General features: G+C 41.1%; 1 protein-coding gene and 1 long non-coding RNA gene across 3 annotated transcripts in view; one reads left to right on the top strand and one right to left on the bottom strand.

The window, feature by feature from the left end:
- The window catches only part of FAM219A (family with sequence similarity 219 member A), a 99,979-nt gene that overhangs the window by 19,976 nt on the left and 62,064 nt on the right, over window positions 1-17,939 (bottom strand). For both annotated transcript variants that reach the window (XM_061613229.1, XM_061613227.1), the window contains exon 2: window positions 10,956-11,055. In XM_061613229.1, the coding sequence (XP_061469213.1) occupies window positions 10,956-11,055 (100 nt within the window). The remainder of the gene's footprint in view (window positions 1-10,955; window positions 11,056-17,939) is intronic.
- LOC133375604 (uncharacterized) lies at window positions 1,225-8,120 on the top strand. The gene is made up of 3 exons (XR_009760255.1): window positions 1,225-1,359; window positions 2,972-3,082; window positions 7,467-8,120. It is a non-coding gene; the product is annotated as an uncharacterized LOC133375604 (long non-coding RNA).

Genomic DNA, 17,939 nt, shown 5'->3' with positions numbered 1-17,939 from the left:
TATGTTGTTGTATTTTGATATCTGATGTTTACTGTGAGCCATTTTGAACACAATTCAATGTGGAAGATAATAAGGGAGCTTCCAAATGGCTTAGGTCACAGTGGGGAACCTCAGGCTTGGGAGATGAATGTGGCCCCCCAGGTGTCTCTATCTGGACCTTCAAATCTTTCCTCACTGGCCCTACTTCACACCCTGAGTGTTTCTGCCTGGCTGGAAAGTGTCCCTGACTCTCTGATAATGCCTCTTGCTTCTCTGGACGGAGGATAGAGAGGGCTGTGTGACTTGTGTGTAAAAACTAGCCTACTGTGCAAAACTGGCCCTTGGAAGGTGGCCCAGAAGGGAACGTGGCCTTCAGGCTGTAAAAGGTTCCCCACCTATGGCATAGGTGAGCCACTCCTGAATCAGGCACCTTAGCAGGGTCCCTGGTAGTAACATGACGTGAGTGGGAAGGTGCATTAGGCAGTAATGCCCACTGGCTCACCTAGTCACCATGTCCACTCCCCAGATCTCTCCACATTAAACAACAAGGTTGGGGTTACAAGTAGGCTTAAGGTGAAACAGACAACCAGCATAAAAAACAGCTTAAAGTTCTGGTTTAATAACCTAGACATGCTGTGCGTATCTCTAAGCAGACCCTCCACAGATTTCTTATAAAAGAACTAAGAATCTCAAGGACATCCTGATACATAGTGACTTAAAAGACGTCATCCAATCTAGACAAAGTTTACTCCCAGGTATAACTTCTCCCCTGGGCCATCATCCTTGTGGCCATTGCATTTTTTGTAAAAATACCAGCAAAATGACAAATTTTGTTAATCCAATTAATCAGAAGAAATATCATTTGAGGCACTTTTCCACTTGTAGTACAGATAGAGTTATCTACATTACACAATGTGGATGTAGAAAAATGTATATAGGACAGACCACAAGAATGGTAAAAATAAGAATAGGGGAGCATTGGAGTAATTTAAGGAATAATAGAAGAGGGGCACCGCTTGTAGAACATCACAATCAGTGCCCTTACCCTATAACAGAATATAAATTTTGGGTTTTGGAAAAGGTTTATGGTAAAAGTATAGACAATTTACTGCGTAGAGAACTACATTGGATTTTAGAATTGGATACCATGATTCCTAATGGGTTAAATGAAGAATTCAACCTCCTGCCTTTACTTTGATTTAAAGAAAGAATAGTCAACTCAAATCAGGTGTGATGAACTAATTATCAAGCTGGTTCAATTTATTGTATGTTTCTGAGCTTTATATTTCTGGGTTTGGTTTTGGTTCTTTACATGCTAACAGCTATAAGGAAAACAACAGTGAAAGTTGGTCTCTATATGTTGTTGAAGAGTGAATTTCTGTAAGTATATTTTGAGATTATTTGAAGTGAAAAGCAATATTGTTGTAGAAGCATCTCTGTAACTGTTTTTCTTATGCTAAAAAAATCATTTAAATAAGATGTACATATAATTTTGACTGTATAATTATAATTTTGACTGTGTGCTTAAAATGTCTGAATATTTTTAAAGCAAGTTCAAAAAATCTTTTATGTATTTTAGCCCGTGATGAAGGCTTGACTCCACAAGCTGAAACGCGTTGGGCTCTTGCATTTCCAAAAGGAACTTTTTTTACAAAGGATTTTTTTTACTACAGTGCCCTGGTGCACAGAATAAAGTTTCATCCCTTGAGCAATCTGGTTTTTTGACCTCTTACTTTTCTCCCTCCAGTGAATGCTGCACACTTTTGTTTTGCCATTTCAGGAAAGCAGACCATTTTTTTTGTAAGGCATGGTCCCTTTTTTGAATGCTGTTAGTTGTATGGGTTTTAATTTGTTATTGTCTTTTTATATTTTGTTACGTTTAGTGGTTGGTTTCAAATTATAAGTTGTGTATGAATTAGTTTTTATTCACACTTTCGTACACTGCCCAGGTATCTTTTGATGAAGGGTGGCTAAAGAAATATTTTAAATAAACAAGGAGGCAAGGGGATTCCAAGGAAATGGGCTGTTGGATCGTGGGGGAGGGAGGGGGGGAGAGAGAAAGAGAGAGAGAAGAGGAGCTATGAGTGGGACAGAACGCTCCCTTGTCTTCCTGACATGGAATTTATTTATTTATTTATTATTTGATTTTCATCCCGCCCTTCCTCCCAGCAGGAGCCCAGGGCGGCAAACAAAAGCCGTAAAAACACTTTAAACATCATAAAAACAGACTTTAAAATACATTAAAACATTTTTTAAAAAGCTTTCAAGACATCTTAAAAAAAGGTTAAAAACATAGTTTAAAAAAAAAGGTTTAAAAACATATTAAAAAGCAATTCCAACACAGATGCAGATTGGGATAAGGTCTCAGCTTAAAAGGCTTGTTGAAAGAGGAAGTTCTTTAATAGGTGCAGAAAAGATAACAGAGATGGCATGCCGCCTGTCTAATATTTAATTAATGCAGGTCCTTTCAGTGGCCTGGTTCATACATCACAATAAGGCACAGTTTGCCTTAAAAAGCATGATATAATCATGAACATGCCTCTCCCTTGCTCTGTAGGTCCCCACATGGCTTTTGACGCCCATGCACTCAAACAAGCCATACAATGGCTTGTTGTGTCATCCAAACTTGGACCATGAGGTTGTATTCAATGTGACACTATTCACAATTAAACCACAGCTTAAGACAAACTGTGTCTTATCATGGTGTGCAAAGAAGGCCAGTAGGAGCATGTCAGAAGCTTCACACATGGGGGATAGGCTTCTGTGCCACGGGAAAGATACACCATTCTGAGAGGTACAGTGGATTCTTTAAAAACAAGACAGGTATGCTGTTCTTAGGTTTTCAATAATTTCTTCTTCTTCATGGAGCTCTATCACAGGTAAATGCTTTTCAGAGTGCAGGCATGATTAATGTCTGTACAAGCCTACAGAGGTAATAAAATAAGAAACAGGACAAAAGATGCTCAAATTGGATTTCTGCTTCACTGCTCAGGACTGTGGAAACTGCTTCTAGAAAAAGCAAAGGACACATTGAGAAGAAACAACCAGGTCGCTTCCATGAACTGCAGCAGAGAAGCCAAATAACCCATGCTGTAAGTTAGAGGTGAGGAACTTCTGTCCCTCTGGACACATTTTAAAAATTATTATTTATTAAATTTCTGCCCTGCCCTTCCTCTCGGAAGGAGCCCAAGGTGGCAAACAAGGGACAAAACTCTAAAAATGTCTTAAAAATAAAACAACTTATAAACATCTTTTTTTAAAAAAAAACCTCTTTAAGAATGTTTTAAATGCAATTCCAAGACAAATATAGAATGGGATAAGGCCTCTACTTAAAATGTTTGTTGAAAGAGGAAGATCTTCTAGATGCCGAAAACATAGCAGAGATGGCACCTGTCTTCATGTTTAAGGGGAGTGAATTCCAAAGGGTTGGTGCCACAACACTAAAGGTCCGCTTCCTATGTTGTGCGAAATGGATCTCCTGATAAGATGGTATCTGCAGGAGACCCTCACCTGCAGAGTGCAGTGATCGACTGGGTATATAAGGGGTAAGATGATCTTTCAGGTATCCTGGTCTCAAGCTGTATAGGGCTTTGTACACCAAAACCAGCACCTTGAATTTGGCCCGGTAGCTAATAGGCAGCCAGTGCAATTCTTTCAGCAGCAGGGTGACATGTTGGTGATACCCTGCCCCAGTGAGCAGTTGGACCGCTGCATTTTGCACTAGCTGCAGCTTCCAGACCAACTTCAAGGATAGCCCTGCATAGACAGTAATCCAGCCTAGAGGTTATCAGTGCATGGACAACAGTGGTCAGGCTATCCCAGTCCAGAAACAGCCAAAGCTGGTAAAAGGCACTCCTAGCCACTGAGGTCACCTGGACCTCTAGCAACAAAGATAGATCCAGGAGCACCTCCAGACTATGGACCTGCTCTTTCAGAGGGAGTACGACCCCATCCAAAGCAGGCAACTGACCATATATGCAGACTCATGAAGCACCTACCCACAGCACCTTTGTCTTGCTAGGATTCAGACTCAGTTTACTGGCCCTCATCCAGCCCACCACCGAGCCCAAGCACTGGAATGTTGGACTCCAGCATCCAACAGCCCCAGGCAGGATGATGCGTGGTAAAGAACAATGGGAGTTGTAGTCCAGCAGCATCTGGAGGGCCACAGGTTGCCCACTCCTGCTCTAAGAGTGCACAGTATCAAGGTCTAGCAGTGTAAGGAGCCCTATATGTAGTTCCTTTCATACCTAGCCTGCTTACCATCCATGAGAGACAGCAGTTTTAGGGCTTGGGTGGGAGATAAGCAGTGCTGCTCTTCCATGCACATTCCGGCTTCTATGGCACTTATTCCTTCCTAAAGGTAGAGCAGCGTGAAAAGGGAATGAGTTCCCCGGGGAAGAGAGCCTGTTTAAACCAAAGACGAACAAAGGGAGCTGCTGCTTTAGAGATAGGAGCTAGAAGCCAAGGACACAGCAGATGAATTATAGCATCCCTTTAGAAGAATCCACTCTCAAAGATTGATCCTAAAAATAGCTAATCAGCATTAATTGCCCTAGCAGAGAAAACACTACAGACATTTCAGTACTTAAGAAATCAACAAGGGATACACACAAATGACATTTTTCCAGCCATTTATTTAGGAAAAAGAAAAGTAGAAGCCACAACAGTCTAATGAGGATTGAGCACACTCAATGGCTATGGAATGCTGACCAGCTATTGTGGAGGAGGGAAGAGAAAATGGTAACTTGGTTCGAGAGCTGGGAATGGAATGGAGTGGTTAGAGTCCACTCTACACAGCAACATCCTGTTGCAGGTTCCACCTGTACTGCCTCTGCAACTTTCAATTTAGCTCTTGTAGCTAATAGCCATGGATATTACCTATCCTCCCCAAATGCATCTAATCCCCATAAAAAGCCATTTAAGGCAGTGACCACCACATCACGTGGCAGCAAATTCCGTACATCGTGTGTTATGTGAAGCATTTTCTTTTCTGGGTCTATTCCCAATTTCAATAAGTGACCCAAAGTTCTAATGTTATACGAGAGGGAGAAATTCTATCCACTTTCTTCAAACCATGTATAGCCACCAGTGAAGTGGACTCTAGTCCACAAAAGCTTATGTCATAATAAGGTGCCACAAGACTTACCTGTTTTTGCTGCAACAGACCAACACACCTATCCATCCATCCCAGGGCTGCTCAAAGACATGGACTAGATGGTGCCCACACCCTGTTCCATGCTCAGAAGCAAACTAAACTGGAAGTTGAATGCAATTTCAACACTGACAACTGGCCAACATCTTCCACTGCACCAGAGGACAGCAAGCTGGCTGTGGGGGCAGAGGGTAGGATGCATGGCACATAGCTCTGTCCTCTAAAACGTTTCCACCCCTTCTCCAGCATTTTATGCCTGAGGCCTCACACCCAGCCCAGACTCTGGAAACTAAACTTCACAGTGTTCCAAATATGGTCACAGCAAAGGTTTATACAATAGCATTATGATAGTTGCTGCTGTATTTTTAGTATTCCTAACACACTGAGTTGACATTCAATAAAATTTTCAATATGGCCGAAAGAGCGATCTTTATGTTTTTGGGGTAGATACAATTTAGTCCTTATTAGCATCCCTGTGAAGTTGTCTGTACCAGTGTACACACTGAGCCTTATTTGCTATTCCATTACACGGTCACCAGGAGTGTAGTCATCCAGGGTGTTGGATCCTAGTCCCCCTACTTTTTTGAGAGCAGGGTCCCAATGTCTCCAGCATCCTACAAGCCAATCAGCATGAAAGGGGAGTGTGTTAGTCACTGAGAAGAATCTTCTAACATGCTTCCTTGTCCTGGAACTGATCAGGGTGAAAGGAGATGAGTCAGCCACTGAGTAGACTCTTTTCACTAGCTAACACTACCCCTCCCCCTTTTCATGTTGATTGGCTCCTAGAGATGTATGCTGTTGTGGGAGAAGGCATTAACAAGGATCTCATTCTCAACCCAGCAACAAAAAAGGGTGGCTGTGACTATCATGAAGAGAACCTGCACTTCTGAATTTGCCACTACACTACTGATGGTCACCCTATTTGGATTCTTTCAGTACTCTTTCCATGTCTTTTCAAAGTTTTACTATACTTAACTTTGCTATTTTACTACTCAACCTGATGTCACATCATTTATAAGCAGACTGCACCAATGCCAAAACGAGTTCACATGTGTGTGTGGAATTATTCCACCATTCTTAAAGTTGTCTTTTTATCATTCTCTGCTTTCTGCTTCGACAGTTCCCTCCTGATAAGATGACCTGGTAATTAGCTTTACTAGTACTTTCTGCCAATTCACTGAGGGCAGATGTCATGCTGAGAAGTCTGCAATTTCTGAGTTCCATTTTTAAAAAACTGGTGTCACACTGATTTGCTGTATAATCTTCCAACAACCAAGGTTGGTTTTAGTGATGTTGCATATTTACATTAGAAGATGGACCATGTTTCTTAGGCTATTAAATCAATTCCTGAACTATCACTTTACGCTGCTGCTGAAGGGAATTATTTGACCACCAGCTTAGATGGCTTTAAAAGACGATTACATAAATACATGGAGGATAAGGCTATAGAGGATGATGATGATTAAATTTATTACCTGCCCTTCACCAGTAGGTCCTAGGGCAGGTCACAGCAACATAAAACACATTATGAAAAATAGTTTAAAATAAATTACATTCACAACTAGAGTGTCGAATATACATATATCAAGTGTCAAAAGCTAGGGTACAGAGGAGCATCTTCAGCATATGACAAAAGCAGTACAGTGAAGGTCCTAGGTAGAGCTCTGTAGGGAGGGAATTCCACAACCTAGAGGACACCCCAGAGAATGTCCTCACCCAGGTCACCACCTCCCAAACTTCTGAGGGCAGTGGAACTACCAAGAGGGTCCCTTCTACTGGTCTCAACACATCCCAAGAGGGCTCTACCTCTTGTGTTGCAAGAAGTATGTCTTCAATGACCAGTTGCTGAGAATTGCAGGTGGGGAGAACACGGCAATGGCATTCAGGTCCTACTTGCGGGCTTCCCACAGGCATCAGGCCAGCTACTGTAAGCACAGGATGCTGGGGTAGATGAGCCTTGGCCTGATCCAGCAGGATTCTTATAGGGTTTTTTGGGGGGGGGGGCAGACAAGGGAGAAAATTCAGAGCCATACTCAAAGACCTGCTCTTGGATATAGTCTTAATTGTAATTCCCTTCTCCATTTACTGTGGTTGTTTTATTTCACATAATGGCCAGACATATCAATAATCTTGAGGAATAATGGCACTTTGCCTGGGATGCTGGGAGGCAGGGGAGGAAGATGCAAGTACCACCCCTTCAAGTCAGGGATGTATCAATCAAGATTTAAGGCTATCAAGACATGAACATGAGGCCATTATCTTGAATGCTGGAACTGTGTCACCTTCTGAATGGGCAATGATTAGTGTTTCCTTCCCTTATTTCCTCTTCCAGTCAGCAGAGCAATTTAGTACCCTTGATGGATCAATACCATTCAACAGACAAGACCACCACATGACATGTGCAAGTCAGTCTCTGCCGTCTCCTTTCTACTTCCCCAAACATATTACTTCTTTGACATCTACAAAGACACTCTCTCAAAAGCAAAGACAATCCATTAACCTGAGGTCACTAAAGCCTGGAGTTAACACCACCATGGCATTTGGGGGTGGTGGATTATGCGCCTGCACAATTCTGATCTAGGCAACTCTGTGCACAACTATGTGCTTGAGATTGTGAACTCTGGCATTCATTTTGAAATAAATATGTTTCTAGACTGTATGGCTTTAATGTTTTCACACATTAACACAGCTCCTGATGACACATGCAAATGAAGAACACCTTCCAGGGACAAGGGTTTTAGTAATATTAATTTCATGCAATATATACACATTTATTTGCAGCTCTCCAACTCATGATTTCTGATTTGAACCCTTACTGCTGTAAAGAGGTGTTTTACCTGCAATATGTAGACAATCAAAGCACTTAAAAATAGTTTTGAGACAGACAAGCAGTGACAATACACAGTCAAGAGAAGGGATTTCAGTTTACAGCCTGCAACCTCAAATGCATAATACTTCAGCGTTCCAACAGCAGCACAAGACAAGCCTTTAAGCAAATCAGCACTGCAGTACCCAGTGACTAGGGTTTACTCAAGTCATGGCCTTAAACAAATCACACTTTCTGCCTCACTCCTAGATTTGCAATATACGTATAATACCAAACCTGACAGGGCTGTTCAAAGGCAGCAATGAAGACCTTGTGGACTCCAGATGTTGCTGAACTCAGCCATAGGCCATGCTGGGTGGGGCTGATGGGAGCTGCAATCCAGCAACATGGGGATGCAAAACTGAATTATATGAGCATTTGCAAAACGTGGAGAGTGTGATCTGAGGGGTATGCTAGAACAATACATTTGAATATATTGGTTTAGAGTATCAATGTGTTTGATGTGAGGGTGTTGGTCATGTAAGGATGTGCTGGAGTGAAATGAAGATTATTTCCAGCCGTAGTTAGATTAAGGATTTTGTATTTGTAATTTTATGTCCTGATTTCTAGAGGATACTTTGTTTATGATTTTTCCTTGTATATTTGTAGCTGATTTTATGTGTAATGTTTATTTTGACACTAAAGAGGATATTCCGTGCAGGTGTTAATTGTGTTTTATAGGATTTATAAATTTCTTGTTTGTTTCCATTTGCTATTCATTTAAGATGCTTTAACTTGCATTGTAAACTTCTCATATTTATAATTGTATATAATTTATATAAGTTGTCAAAAAACATCCAACAAACATCTGGAGGTTTCCTACCCTCTTCTAAGGATTACTACTACATTTTATTCTATTCCTCCCAGCAGGAGCCCAGGGTGGCAAACAAAAGCGGTAAAAGCACTTTAAAACATCATAAAAACAGACCTTAAAATACATTAAACAAAACAACTTTAAAAACATTTTTTAAAAAGCTTTGAAGAAATCTTTTTAAAAAAGGTTAAAAAACACATTGCTTAAAAAAAAGATTTAAAAACATATTAAAAGCAATTCCAACACAGACGCAGACTGGGGTAAGGTCTCAACTTAAAGGCTTGTTGAAAGAGGAAAGTCTTCAATAGGTGCCGAAAAGATAGCAGAGACATGTGAGCTCATCTGCTACACTAATGCTAAGTATTAAGCTTAGGGAGTTGTGGAACATCCGGAAAATCCCACCTTTCCCTTTCCCTTCTAGGACTAAAAAACCTTCACTTTTTACCTCAGTTCTAGTTGGCATTTTACTTTGTTGTGTTATTTGATCTGCTCATAAGATAAGCACAGAATATTGAGTGACCAGGAGTCAATAGATTCAGTATTAATAATGTATTTTATATTGTTGGGACCTGCCCTGGGACTGACAGGTGAAGGGCAGGTGGTGGTAGTAGTCGTAATCATATTTATTTATTTATTTATTTAAAGTATTTCTATCCCGCCCTTCTACCCTATAATAGGACACTCAGGGCAGCTTACAAAAATAAAATCACACATGTACATAATAAAATTGTAAACAGTAAAATCACAAAAACATTAAAATAAATTTAAAATACATAAAATACAAATAAAATACATACAATACAATACACACACACACACACACACACACATATATATATACTAAAGCGACTACAAAGGTAAAATTTAACGCAGAAGGCATAAAATCAGTGTCAGGCTCTACCTTCAATCCCTCCCAAAGGCTCTCTGGAACAAGACCATTTTCAGAAGTCTCCGGAAAACCAATAGGGAGGGAGCAGAGCAAACTTCTTGGGGTAAAGTATTCCAAAGCTTGTGGGCCACAGCTGAAAAAGCTCTCTCCCGCGTAGTAATAATAATAATAACAACAACAACAAACTCTACAAAGCAACACGAGAAACTCCATTATTCCGAGTCAGACCATTGGTCCATCCAGCTCAGTATTGTCTACATTGACTGGCAGCAGCTCTCCAGGGTTTCAGGCAGGAGTCTCTCCCAGCCCTACCTGGAGATGCTGCTGGGATTAAGCCTGGGGCCTTCTGTATGCAAAGCAGATGCTCTGCCACTGAGCTATGGCCCATCCTCTACGAGACAGATTGCATAAGCTTCATTAAAAACTGTGTACTTCTGGACAGTCCTCCCTAACCCCAAGTCTACTGCTTCACAAGACTTTTGGACAAATTTGTTATAGAAATATTTTGATATATTTTGTCTCCTCCCTGCTCTGACTTGTTTTCATTGGCTTGCCAGGGTTAATTTCATGCCTTGCATCTGTCACAATGAGCCCATCTGCCTCTAACTTTCAAGAGAAGATCATTCACCATATTATGAGAACAGTTTTCCAAATAAAAGACAAGGTGCCTGTCCTTAGAAATAACCTTTCACACGAAATAAGTATTAGTGCCAAACCAAAGGACAATATAAAATTAACTGTCCCCTGGAGGGGAGCCTGCTGGGAGCCCTTTGTCAGAGCAAAATAAAAGTACAAATAACTATTTGGGGGGTGGAGGAGTGGGAGGAGAAATTATACTGGCTCTATGCAAAATTAAATTGCCATGGATTCCTCTACCCCAAATCTTAAGAACTGCAGTTTGGTGCAGGCACCAAAAGTTCTGTTCTTTGCCTCCCATCTAACCCTCAAATGCTGTTCCAAGAATTCTTTATAATGATTGTTGAACAAGTGTATGTCTGCAGATAGACATGCCCTGAGAGGCAGAGAGAGCAGAAAATGAGAAAGACATGTTAAAAAATTAAAAACTGGATCCGGTCTTACAGGTCTGCTCCTGCTTCAAACTGTGAGTGCTCTAGACACACAACTGGGACTCACATCTTTTCAAAATGGAGACATGACTCAAGTTCTAGGAAATTAAGTGTCAGCAACCTTCATAGCTATGTCCCGAAACCAAAGATCCTCCAGTTCTTCCGCTCAGATGCATAAAACCTACCTAGTTTCACTTGTAGTGGGGATGGTTTGTAATTCATAGCTACAGTCTCTCCCTCTCTCGTATCACAGTCTCTGTCAGAGACAGAGGCGGCTGTTGGATCCTGTTAAAAGAAAAAGAAAACCATCATGTGTGTTTGAACATGGATAGATATCACATCATTTCCCTACCCTCTATACAGTATTAGAGCTGAGACAACCTACTGGTTTTTGGATGGGGCACGAAAAGCATGCTTGATATATATTCTAGAATAGAGGTTGGAGGCCTTTAAGTTCACTTTGAGTTAAGTTCACTATATTTTTAAAATGTTGGCCTCTAGACTTCTATGATGGATCACCCAGGTGACTGCAAATAGAATACAGAGGCTTTTTTTGGGGGGGGGGGTGCAGGGAGGGTTGCACTAAGTGACTCCATGCTGGCCATGCCCCAAACCCATTAAGGTGTGAAAGCCTGTACAAAATATTTGGGTTTATTGATGCTGATTTCTAGAAGACATCAGCGCTTAACACGGAGATGATCCCAGTGGATTGACATTATCTGTTATGTCAGGGAGACCATTATTTAGTAAGTAACTTACTATTCAATTTTAAACCCACCCTTCATCTATACAGATGGTATAAGCAAAATACAAAATATGAGACATATAATAGGCTAAAACACAACAACAAAACATCAAACCCATAGAGGCAAATAAAAGCAGGCAAAGTAGACTGTAATATCAGCTTAAACTAAAATGCCTGGGCAAATAAACAGGTTTTGACTGGGCACTGAACACTGGGCACAATCCACAGGGAAACTCTTCAACGCAGAACCCACAAAAACGAATGGGAAGGGCACTGGATCTTGTGAGTGTCCTCACTATACTCACTGAACACAGAATTTTCACTTCCTAACCTTTTGTTAGAGGCCCCTTCAGGTGTTTTTTTTTTTTTTTAAGAGCTTTATTCTCTAAAATAAAAAAAGACTCTTCTTCATGCCATGCCATCTGCACAATATCCCAGAGGCACTGAATTGTAGAGTATATTATTCCATGAAATCCCCTAACACATGCTGATACAAAGAATTCCAGTGCTGATTTAAAATTTTTAAAATCCATTCAGTGCAAACTTCAAGGCCGTGACTGATCTGAATTCTTTTAAAAAGATCTGAAAAAGTAAGCTGCTGCCCTCCACAGACATGTCAGTCCCTAAGGAGCAGGAACACTTTATATTTTCTTGCTACTAATAAGCCACTGCTACTCTTCTGGAATTAATCTGAGGCACAAAGTTACAGCAGACTGACAAAACCTGTTCATTTCTTCCTGTCCTGATACCAGAAACTAAACAGACTACCTTGTGTGTAAAGGCATGATTTGTGGATTACAAATTCAAGGAATATTGCCAAAGGAAGCACCACCCTTGACCTCAATATGGAAGAAAACTAGAACATGCCTTTTTATGTAAGGGCAGCAACTTTCAATCTCCCCACTTTCTTCCATATCTATACAAAGTTCCCTTTCATGCAAAAAGGTACCCAACTTGGAACACAGGCAAGAAAGACTCTGTTTGCAAGAGGATTATGGAAGAGGAAGAGTGCAAAGAACACGGATTCCCTGCCAACAACAGGAGAATCTGAGTGAAACTACCATAACACCAATCAGTCTTTCTTCTTGCATCAAGGCCCTTTGCTATGTACAGAATGTGCTTGAAGAAACATGTGATTATGACATCTGAAGCCCATCTGAAAAGAACAGGACCACTCCAATACAGACAACAATATTGGCATTTTAACTTGGATTGTATATTCTTAAAAAAAATTAAATTCATTTTCATTAAGTAGTACAAATGAAAATAAAAATAGCAAATTCACAAAAATGCATTATAAATCATATTCAAAATAAAAATGAAAATAAATGAAAATAAATGTGACAGCGTGAATTATGAGTAATATGCTTGGAAGGTAAGTATAAAATAAAAATGCAGAATACATAATTACAGAATCCACAGTTTTCTGAAAACATTCGGCACAGGTGCTTTACATTCAGGGTCATTAGTATATACAATGAAATTCCATCAATCATCTACATCAATCTTTCTTTTCTTCCCCTGTGCTATAAGTAATTTTTGCGTGAGTTTTTCAATTAGAGCAATTCCCCATATTTTATTATACCATTTTTGTATACAGATTTCTTTTAGATCCTTTCAAAATCTGGCTATAAGAGTTCTGTTTTTGGATTGTATAATCTGCAATTATTGCTCTTCATTATATCAGTATTCTCATGTTTATTGTTTCCTTTTGAAAAAGGATTCCTAGGTTATTCAAACAACATGAAATCCTAACAGCTAACCTGTCAGAGTCATGATTTTTTTAAGATACTAGGGCAGTGTTTGCCAACCTGGTACCCTCCAGATGTTTTAGATTACCATTCCGATCAATAGAGGCTGCACTAGGGTTACTAAATTATTTCCCTATTTTTGTAAGTAGCAGAAAAATGCCCCCATCTTTAGGAGATATTTTCGTTTTGGTATCTCCTCTGCCAGCTCTGACCATAGATAATGATATTCCCCCTCCTCCTCCAAAATCCCTGTAACCCATCTCCATTGCCAAAAGCAGGAGTGGCAGCCTGGACACTGACGGACCAGGGAACAGGGGAGGTTAATACCCTTCACCATGTAGCCCAGATTGCACCAAGTCTTTATTTTCAGTTGTCTGCTGGACGCTTTCCCACTTTGATGATACCTCACGTAACCTGCGGTGTACAGACTACACAAGGGCAAGATAAAATGAACCAAATAATGTTTTTGTTACTTCTCTCACTGCTTACCAAGTATGGCCTTAGAACTCCTAGTACAGCCTTAGTCATTCTCCGAGTCACACCACCAGATAAAGTTATTTTCTGCCCTGGGGCATTAACAATTTACCACTTCCCTCAGCTATAGCTCTGAAATAAACTCCAACTATCCTGCTACCTTAAATTGCCCTCAAGAGATATCTATGGCTTCTGGCTCTCTGTGTTCAAGCAAAACTTGGGCTTGGGCCCAGAAAACAAAATTATTTCAAGCCCCCGTCCTTCGTTTCAGCACAAGTTCCCCAAAGGTAACCAGGGAAAGACAAAGCATTGTAGGACAGGTATGATAAACCACAGAACATTATTATCATCATCACAAGTGGGCACGAAGCAGTTCCTCAGGGATAGGAGGAACATTCTCATCAACACACATTCAGTGCTGAGAACAGTTAAGAAACAACAGTCATCGTATCTTCTGCCTGCTCCTTCCCTCAGGGAAAATAAGGAATGACAGCCACTGACTCAACTGACATGAACCCTGGCTGGTGGAAGACACAGCTTTTCAGCAAGATGCCTCCCAGCCTCTCCTGTACATCTCAGCCTTGCCATAACAGGGCACTTTTGGGGGCAATGCATGTGTTGTTGCACTGTACAAGGCATACATGCCTATGCCTGCATCTGCAGGAGTGGACTGGGAGAGGGAACCAGACACTTTTCTGTAAGGAGACAAATCTACTCTGTGCAAACTAATTACTGCCTTGGCCAGGATTCCAGAATAAGATCACGAAACGTGGACCTTGCATGCACCATGGTCCACCTGGAATGTCCACAAGGCTTACAACTCACGGGCTGATATTACTGAGCCAATGTTCTTCTCGCGCAACTGTTACCCAGGGCTGGCTCTAACATTGGAGAGAGTAAGCTTTCCAAGTTTTACATTGATGCTTAATACAGAGTAGGGTGTGACCCCATCCAGAAGGGGCAAACAACCAGTTTCCGGGGCATAGGGACCACACACCCACAGAGCCTCTGCATTGCCAGCAGGGCTGTGGAGTCGGAGTCATGGGGTCGGAAGCAATTTTGGGTGGAGTTGGAGTCGGTAGAAATGTACCGACTCTGATTCCAACTCCTTCATAAATGGCAAATGTATATTAACTAGTAATAACAAATTTACTGTTGTAAAATGGTAGCACAAGGCATTTCATCACCACCACGTGAATCCAGAGCTTGGAAAATCCCTGGGGCTGATGGGAGTTGTAGTTTAAAAAAGTAACTTTTCCAAGCTCTGGATTCACGTGGCGGTGATGAAATGCCTTGTGCTACCATTTTACTACAGTAAATTTGTTATTACTAGTTAATATACATTTGCCATTTATGAAGGAGTCGGAGTTGGACAGTAGAAAAATAGAGGAGTCAGAGTCGAAGGTCTGGCGTACTGACTCCACAGCCCTGGTTGCCAGGATTCAGTCTCAGTTTATTGGTCCTTATTCAGACCATCACTGCATCCAGACACTGGCTCAGGAACTTCATGTCCACTCCTGATTTACAAGTTACAGAGAAATAGAGTTGGCTGGCATCAGTACACTGAAGACATTGCGCTCCAAATCTCCTAACTGAAGCCCCCAAAGTTTAAAATGGGTGAAAAAGATTGGGCCATATCCCACACTGCTGGTCCACGAGCAGTGGACTCGCTTGTGCAACCGAACTTTCCCCTGCATCCACCTGTGTACCCTCAAACTCTGCTCCAGGGAGTTCAAGGACCCTCTAGAGCAGGTGTTGAGGGGGTGTGGGGAGAGGAAGGGGAAGCCCCATTGCATGAGCAGAACTTCACGCTTGCAGTGTTGGATAAAACCCACTGTTCTGTTAAGGTAGACATTTTAAGTAAGAGCTCTGATTTGCTATAGCAAATAAAGCAGGATGAAAAAGAGTGGTAGAAACATCTTAGGGTTGCATCCAATTGAGTCACTGCACGATGTCTGCTCATGCAGCAGAACTTCCCCCTTCCTCTCTTGTCTCCTCACCACCCCCTCACTCTCATCCCAGGCTACTCTGGAGATTCCCCTAATCCACCAGAGCAGATTTTGGTGTGTATGTGTGTAGGGGTGCTTGGGTGAAGGAGAGTGAGGGGACGTTCAATTTTGCAAATGGACATCAGTCAGCTCATGCCATTACTTCATTTGATTCAATCCAAAATATTTCTGGAATATGGACACTCCTTAATAATAAAAGCTGCAATCCTAAAGTCTAGGGAATAATTGTACACAATAGAACTTACTGCTTCTGTGTAAATACGCATAGGATTGCACTGTTAATATATTTTACCACCTCCCATGAGTTTGCTCATAAATAATAATGATAAGGGGTTGCATGTGCCCTTTTCATGGCATAAATCAGGTCATTAACATTACAAATTAAAGAAACACCAAAGCCCTTGCCTTTGTTGCCTGTAGCTTTCTCAGAGCATACTGAGAAGGATGATGGGCAGTAAGCAATAAACTATTTAAAACAAGTCACCAAAGCCTCTACCACAAAGCCTTTTATTAGTTGTTTTTAAAGGGTGCATTTAAACAGGACACAGTTTCTTTCCTCTTTAGCTTTACAGCCAAGTCCTTAACATACCACACACATAGAAGTCTGAACAGCATATTCTAGCAAGGAATGTTCTCCACAATTAGAACAAATTGTTGCTACAACACTTGGTACCTCTGAGGCACACAGAATGGCGATCAGAAAAGAGAAATGTTCGATTCAGACAATTCTTCAAACTGCGGTTTGGAGGATCAGGAACAACACGGGCAAGTTTCTGGGACACATGCTTATCTTTTCTCTAAATCAGCAAGGCACAAATGTTGTAACTGCAAGGGAAGACTGGAAACTTCCACCCCTAATTGACTTCCAGTTCTGGTCAGGCTATCTCAAAAGGATACTGCAGTGTTGGAAAAGGTGCGGATTGGACATACAAAAGAGTAAGGGGGACATGAGAGAGGCATATAAAATTATGCATGGTGTTGAAGACATGAACAGATACAAGTTTTTATCAATCTCTCAGAATCTGGGTTCCCCAAGCTGTTTAAAAACAGGTTTCATGCATCTGGACAGAAAAAATATATATTTGTAATCTGCCCTAGCGGCATGTTTGAAGGGCAGGGTGAAAATGCCCAAAATAAACATAATTTGAGCAGTTGTGGTCCAATGACCTAGAACTCCATCAAAGGTCATAATCTGGGCTCAGTATCCACAATTATAGATAAAATGCAGAGGAGTAGAGAGAGAAGCATTTGTGAAAGATATCTCCAACTGCCAAGCAGGAAAACCATTATGCCCAATGGGGTAAGTCTTACATTCCTTTACCTTCTTTACATACAATTCAGTGCTTGTAAATTTCTACTGGACCAAAAACTTTGTTGCTGATCAAACTAGCCTGCACCACTGGAACAGGAAGGGCAACAGATTCCCTTTCAGTTAATAATTAAGTTGTGTTTCCTGCATCCTGTGCTTTCCTTGTTTTCCATTGCCCAGACTGAGACATTTTCCTCAATGTTTCTGTAACTCCTAGGAAAGGTTATCAAGCAAAATGAGCAAGTGTCCTTCTAAGCCATTTCTGAGAGATGAATCAACCTGGCTGCTCCTGCCTTTCAGTGTTTTTAGCCAGTAAGTGAAGTCAGAGCTGTGACTGAGGAGTGAGGTTTGAACATCAGAGTACTCCTTTGGTGTACCTTTCCTGCCTCTGTTTCATTTTCTAGTCCATGGAATCTTCATTGTTTGTTCCTCCTTTTTTCCTAGCAACCAGAATGCAACCCCCTCAAATGGGAAATGCAAAATGTGAAAATTTTACAAAGAGATTAAGGCATGCCACCTGCTATACAGTAAGAATTCACTGCATAGTTAGCTTACAGTTAACTCAGTATACATATATATATAGTTAACCTATATATATATAAGACAGTTTTGAAAGCAACAAACAGAACTTCACTCAAGCTTGCTCTGGATCCCTATAAGGATTCTGTTAATGTTGCAAAGCATTTTAACATCGAGGGTCACAGCCTGTTGGACTTTTCCATTACAGCGATAGAGATGCCAGCAGATCCAGCAGCACTGACCAAAAGGGAGAACTTTTGGATTTACTCTCTGGACACATTGGCACCACATGGCCTGAACCTGGAGGACAGTACCACCACTACTTAGCATCTGCAAAGGAAGCCCCTCTGAGCATTCCATCC

This window comes from Rhineura floridana, chromosome 1 (genome assembly GCF_030035675.1).
Source record: "Rhineura floridana isolate rRhiFlo1 chromosome 1, rRhiFlo1.hap2, whole genome shotgun sequence".
Lineage (NCBI taxonomy): Eukaryota > Metazoa > Chordata > Lepidosauria > Squamata > Rhineuridae > Rhineura > Rhineura floridana.
The sequence above is the reverse complement of the archived record's forward strand: the minus strand, read 5'-3'. Positions and strand labels throughout refer to the sequence as shown.